This window comes from Vanellus vanellus (genome assembly GCF_965231255.1).
Source record: "Vanellus vanellus genome assembly, chromosome: 23".
NCBI classification, from domain to species: Eukaryota; Metazoa; Chordata; class Aves; order Charadriiformes; family Charadriidae; genus Vanellus; species Vanellus vanellus.
Window position 1 is genome coordinate 351974 of NC_138928.1, and position 6887 is coordinate 358860.

Here is a 6887-nt window from a genome sequence, read left to right on the forward strand (position 1 = left end):
TCCCGGCCCCGGGGCGGTGGTGAGTCAGGCCCCAGCCCCAGCTGGCGGGTGCTGGGCGGGTGTTTCTGCAGAATTGACCTGAGTGGTGACGATGGGTGGAGGGAGAGAGGGAGGGAGGGAGGGAGAGCTCGGCCTCACCCAGCCCAGTCCTGGGGGTGCTGCGGGCTCTGGTCCCCCCACCTCCATGGGGCCGGGGCTCACTGTCGTCTCCCGGCACAGAGCTTGATGGCAGGATCTTGCGAGATCAGCAACATCTTCTCTAACTACATCAGCGCCATGTACCAGCCGGATGAGGTGCAGCCAACCTTGGACATGCTGGGACACCCTGGGGACGACGGCACACTGGGGCTGAACCTCCCCACCAGCCAGCCCCCGGCACAGAGCACAGGTAGGACCAGGGGAGCGGTGGTGGCTGCCCAGGGGAGCCAGCATAAAAGGCAGCAGCGAGGCTTGGAAGAGCATTGAAAGGTTCTTGTCCCACTGGGGCAAGTCAGCAGCTTCCGCCATGCCTCAGTTTCCCCAGGGATGTGTTGGCTAAAAGGTTGCTGTAGGAGACCCTGGGTGGCACAAAGTGCAGCTGCTTGGAGCATGTCAGACCCATGGGGTGGATGAGGGAATCATTATCCCGCTCCATCAGTGCGTCCCAGGGGACGGGCTGCCAGGGCTCACCAGGAGAGCAGTTTGGAAGTACGGTCGGTGGTGGGGGTCACCACTCCACCAGTGGGACCGTCATGGGATGGCCCTGGGGGAGGCACAGGAAACGCACCAGCAGAGCAGGGCGGATCCCAGCATTGAGAGGACAAATGGCACTGAAACCAATGGTGGGGGGAGCATCAGGTCCTTGCTGTCCCCCAGGACAGGAGCAGGGCCGAGTGAGGTGATCTGGGAGCAGATGCTAAGTGCTTGTCAGTCCCATAACCCTCCAAGTGCAGGGCCCCGCTATGCCCCGCGTGATCGCCATGGGACTGGACCCGGTGCCCAACTGCAGCTGGCAGCCCACACGTGCCACACGGTGCTGGCACCGCTGCCCTGCCCCTGAGCCCCTCTCTCCGTCCCTTGCAGACAAGCCGGAGTGGTTCAGTGAGCTCCCATACTTCTGGACGAAGGTGCAGGTGCTGGAGTGGATCAGCTACCATGTAGAGAAGAACAAGTATGATGCCAGCTCCATCGACTTCTCCTGCTGCAACATGGACGGGCACGCGCTCTGCCACTGCACCAGGGACCAGATGCGCCTCATCTTTGGGCCCCTGGGGGATGAGCTCTATGACCGCCTGCACGAGATCAGTGAGTGTCCCAATGTCCCCTTTGTACCCAAGCCTGGAAGCTCAAAGAATAAGGCTGAGACCCCCACCACCAACCCAGGACCCTCTGCTTCCTGGGCACTGTGGAGGGCTGTCTGGGGGAGGTTTCACTGGGGAGGCTGCACAGAGGGACAATGGGGGCACAGACCAGAGTCCAGGCAGGGCTGGGCTCAGCTCCCAGTACGCACCATTCCCCTCCATACCAAACAGGCATTGCTAATCCCAGTTCCCCCACCCCTGCAGCCTCTGATGAGCTGAACTGGATCATTGACTTGCTGGAAAAAGAGGATGCGACTTCCCAGGAGACCTTCCTGAACTCCAGCCACCTGGGTAAGAGAGGGACCCCGGCCAAGCCTTTTCCCCAGGGACTGCGTGCTGATGCGGGCAGGGCTGACACCTTCTTCCCTTCTCTGCCCCTTCCAGAGCTGGGAAATCCCTGTCTCAAGGACTCCCTGGAAGACATGAAGCCCACAAACCCTTTCCTATCCACAGACTTCACCTGCTTGCCTGGTGCCATGTCTCCAGGCAGCTCTGATATCTCAGGTGAGTGTTTTGCCCAGCAAAAAGCCGCCTTCGCTTGCGCTGATGTGGGAGATCAGTGGGGAACTGCCCCCACCACCAAGAGCGGGTTGGGGTTCTGCACCAGGCTGCCTGCTGGGACCTGGTGCGGGGCGGCAGGGGGAAGCATCTCCAGATGCCAGCAGCTGGAGGTCTGAGCCCTGTCCCTTTGCCTCTCAGGACCTGTGATGTCCCACAGTCCTAACTCCCAGGACTCCGGTGGAAGTGACCTCGACCTCGACCCCGCAGAAGCAAAGCTCTTCCCTGACGGTGAGTTGTTTGCTTCCCCCTGGGGAGCTGGGAGAGGAGGGCTTGCTCCCGGGCACTTCCAGTAGCTGCAGAGCACATCCCATCTGGCAATGACTTAGGGCCACCACCTGAATATCCACGCTGACACTGGGAAGGAGGGAGGGGGCTGGTTTTCTGTGTGCCCTGGGTCTGTTTCTCTCCATTGAGAGAGCGTGCAACTCAGCAGGCTCTGCACGGCGTAACGTGTCCCCTTCTCTGTGTCTACAGTTGGCTTTGCAGGGAGCAAGAAAGGGGACAGCAAACACGGCAAGCGGAAACGGGGACGGCCCCGAAAACTCAGCAAGGAGAGCAGAGACTGCCTGGAGAGCCGGAAAAGCAAGCACTGTACGTGGACCCTTCAGGCCAGGAGCTTGGCCTGCCTCCCCCAGCTTGGCTCCATGGCGGGGAGATGGGAGGAAGGCCCGTGTCTGCTGGCCGTGCCTCTTGGCAGGCGGGGTTTAGGGAGATCCAAAGTGCAGAGACGTGCAGTATCTTCCCTCCTCTACAGCTTGCTCTCCTTTTCCAGCCCCAAGAGGTACCCACCTGTGGGAGTTCATCCGGGACATCCTGATCCACCCTGAGCTGAACGAGGGGCTGATGAAGTGGGAGGACCGGCGGGAAGGCGTCTTCAAGTTCCTGCGCTCAGAAGCAGTGGCTCAACTCTGGGGCCAGAAGAAGAAAAACAGCAGCATGACCTATGAGAAGCTGAGCCGAGCCATGCGGTGAGTGCCCTCCCTTGTCCCAGGGGGGACCTGCCCCACAGGGCTGGGTCATCCCCACCAGGGCTCAGCCTTGAGCCCCCACAGCAGCTCCTCAGCATGTGGGGCCGCGTCCAGAGCCCTGATTCCACCTCCATCTCCTCCAGATATTACTACAAACGAGAGATCCTGGAGAGAGTTGATGGGCGACGGCTAGTGTACAAGTTTGGGAAGAACTCCAGCGGCTGGAAGGAGGAGGAGGTGCTCAACAGGAACAAGGAGCTGTAGGAGTCCTGGATGAGCTGGGGTCTGACAAGCCCCTCGGGGCCAGCCCCGAGCTGAGCTCCATGGCAGGAAACTTTGCCTGCAGCTGTATCTGGAAGCTGCTGCCCTGTGCAGCGTGTGAAACTCCGACCTTTGCATGGGCATGCTCGTGCGTGCTGGTGACTGCCGGCACTGAGGTGTTTAAAGCTAATATTTTGGCTCCAGTAGGTTATTGTAAACCGTTATTTCCCTCGCTGGATTTGTACCTCCAACTGGAGTTGCGGTGACTTTGGTTATTTCAAAGCCTGGACAAACGCAATGGGGAAGAGAAGTTCGAGTGGCAGCTGACACTGCAGTGGGAGCCCAACAGGTCTCCTGCTGTCACCCACCTCCTGACTGGGCAGAGGGGCAGCACCACATTCTCACCTGTGATCGAACAGACCTTGTCCCAGCTACGGGGTCCTCCCTTATCACTGCTCGCACCATGCTGAAGGTGCCCACCATCCTGTTTGCTCCACGTGGGATGGGTGAAGCCCCCCCTGTGCAGAAGCTTCTCAGTGTGGCACCTGCTGAGAGAAGATGAGAATATTGTGGAGCTTCACCTGGCCCTGGAGAGCCCTCAGATGGGGAGAGGACTTGGCACAGCAGTGCCACTCTGCATTTCCAGCCCGGCTGCCTGTATCTAGAAACAGGCCTTTCCCCCAAAAGTAGCTTCTAATTTATGTAAGACCAAAATATGAATGAATGTACAGATATATTTTTTCATGAGTAAGATGTTCCCGTGTGAGAGTGTGCATTGTAGGGCACACGTGTGTCCTGTGGCAGGTGGTGATGCTCAGCTGGACTGAAATGATGTCACGGGGGCACAGACTGGCTCTGTGTCAGCCACAGGAGGGGGATGCCAGCCCAGCCAGGCACCCAGCCGGTGCATGCGGTCTCCTCCTTTTCTAATGGGAACATAAGAGGAATAAATTGTTGTTTGGTTGGGTTTTTTTGTACCTCCCTGTCATTTTGCTTGTTTTTCTTAAAGACATGGTGGGGACCAGACTCATATTACCTGGGGTGTCCTATTGCATGAATCCTGTCTACCACCATCCATTCTGCCTGCTGTGCCCTGGACTTGCCTGGTCATCCTGGCACAGGGTCACAGGCTCTTCCTTAGGGTGAGGTGGGCTGCTTGTCCCTAAGCTGGTGGGAGTGAGATCTGGCCGTCTTGTCTCAAAGCCAGCCATGCAGGGGCATCTCACACCCGCTCCCAAACCTTGTCTCTTCTGAGGACCCTCCAGAAATTCATCCCTGGCACTCATCTTTGCAGGAGAGCTTTCCTGGAGCACTGGATGCTGGGAAGCAAATTCCTGATCCCAGAGCCCAGTCTGCCATGGTCTGCTGGGGGGGCTTCCCTCTCAGCTCCCCCCACAGTAAGGTCCCAGCCTGGCTGGGAGTCACAAGTTGTGGGAGGACCTCCAGCCCCTCTCTGGCCAGTGCTCTCTTCTGAGACGTGAAGGGACATCAAGCAGGAGCACATGCGCTGCAATATGTTTAAGGCTTGCTCATCTTCAAGTCTGTCTATTTGGGAGCCTCTCCTAGGACCTGGGTGCCTGTTAAGGACCACGTCTTCAGGAGAGGGAACTGCTAAGGCCTGGCAACGTGGACAGCCCAAACGCATCATCAGGCCCTTCTTGCTCAATGGCAACACCAGCCTCCCCCAGCTATCCCAGCCGTGAGGAGGCAGGGAGGGTGTCCCAGGGGTGCTGGGAGGATCTGTCCAACCCACGGGATATGGGGTTGGAGGCCAAGCAGGCTCTCAGATATGTTTCTACCACAGGCTTGGCAAACAGTGGTCCACACATTGCTCCTGGTTGGCGTGCATTGCCTGCATTTCATGATGAGTCTTCCTGAATACTGCCGGGCACTAGAGGGTCTTGTTGCTACCTACCCTCTTGCTAGTGTACAGGACCCTGCAGAGGATAGCACTGCTCAGGTTCTGTTTGCCCTCAAGGGGAAAGGCCCTGGGACCCCTCCTCTGAGCTTGGAGCTTGATGAGGTCTGGGATGCCCAGGCGAATGCAATGCCACATCTTTCTGAATGGTTTCAGCCAGTGCCTGGCGTGACTAAGGAGGGGAGCCAGCCCACCAGCAGGGGAGTGAAGGGAGTTTTTGGGAAGTCCCTAGGCAGTAAAGGTACATTACAAAGCCTGAGATGCCTTTTTGGCAGGACAACCTATCCATTGTTCCCTGACTGCCCTTCGGTACTGCTGGAGACATGGTACAGTTGAAAATCACCCATCCTGCACTTGCAAGAGTGTGACCAGATGCAAAAGAGAGAGAGAAATAAGTCCTTCAAAGTAAGATCTCACATGGACCATCTGTGATGTCTCCCCTGGGCTGTCCTGGCTGCAGCAGCTGGAACTGCTCCCAGTCTGCCTGGCCTCAGCTCAAGCATGAGGCTGGTGGCTCAGAGCATCAAGCCACTGTGCTGCCTGGGGAAGACCAGACCCCTGTTTCACCAGGATGTGGATAGCAAGAGATGTGTCCAGGGGCCGGGAGAACTACAGACCCGGCTGCAAGTCTCCTGTTTTGCTTCCAGACTCCCAGTGGCCATGGCCCTAGGTGGCCTATTTTGCTGCTGGCAGCCCCTAGGCTGTGGGCTCAGTAGCAGCTGAAGGTCCTCCTGAAGATGCTACAGTGGCACCAAGGGCATGACCCATTTGCTTTGCTAGGGGCAGGAGGTGCCCATGGACCAGATCGAACCTCTTTTGGATGTGTTCAACTGCTGTTTACATGAAGAGTTGCCTTACTGGTCCAGCTGGGATGCCTGGTCTCCTGCAGCCATGCCATGCCATGCCATGCCATGCCATGCCATGCCATGCCATGCCATGCCATGCCATGCCATGCCCACCCTGGCAATTCAGCATCTTGCAGAGGGGGTCTTCAATCATGCAAAATCCCAGGGATGACAAAATCATATGGAAAACCTCCATCCCTTGCCTCCTAGTGCGCTGGACTGAAGTTTTACTGCTCCCAGATCCACATGCTGAGATGAGGCCATCAGGGTTGCCCTGTGGTGAAAGAGGTCCCAGTCCCTGGGTGTGAACCAGGAGCCAGTCCGTGGTCTGGGCTGCAGCCAGATGTCCGTCATGTTCCTTGCGTAACCTTCCCCAGGGAACAGGTTTTCCCGGCTGGCATCTGCCGGCTCCAGCAAGCGGAGGGTGCTCCAGGACCATCCTTGACCTCCTGGAGCTGCCACAAGGAATAGTCTGGACAGGGTGGCAGGAGGGATGATGCCAAGATGCTCAGGCTGCCCATACAAGCAGCAGGCTTGAGACGGGGCCGGGATGGTGCTTGGCGGCAATCAATGTGTCCGAGTAGGGGACGTGGTGAGCAGGGCAAGCCCAGCCCCAGGCCAGGTCTTGCAGGAGACATCTGTGCTTCTGGCTGCTGTCCCTCCAAGTTTGGGGTTGTGGGTGAGGTGTTTATTCTCCATCAATAGATAACCCTGGCAGGTTGGCAGGGAGAGGGGAGCACTTTGTCACGCAGCCTGTTGCCCTGCCAAGCGCACCTTGTTTGCTCAAGCAGTTTCATTTCTTTCCCGCTGCTTTCTTTGCGTTACCTAACTGGCCTGGGACAATGTTTAACCAGTTCCAGCAGCAGCAGGGAACCTGTCTGCCTCGCCTCCTGTGCCCCCGGTGTCCCCACCACCCACCACTGCCACCCCACTGCCATCACCGCACGGGGGGCACACCAGCCGGGAGGCTTGGGAGCGTCCCCAGGAGGCTGGA

General features: G+C 58.2%; 1 protein-coding gene across 1 annotated transcript; it reads left to right on the forward strand.

The window, feature by feature from the left end:
• Positions 1-225: 225 nt before the first annotated feature.
• Positions 226-3133, forward strand: ELF3 (E74 like ETS transcription factor 3; the record flags this gene model as incomplete). The annotated part of the gene is made up of 8 exons (XM_082494617.1): positions 226-388; positions 1063-1284; positions 1545-1631; positions 1725-1844; positions 2040-2129; positions 2376-2492; positions 2674-2869; positions 3013-3133. The coding sequence occupies 8 exons, from the start codon at positions 226-228 to the stop codon at positions 3131-3133; spliced, it is 1116 nt and encodes a 371-aa protein (XP_082350743.1).
• Positions 3134-6887: the final 3754 nt, after the last annotated feature.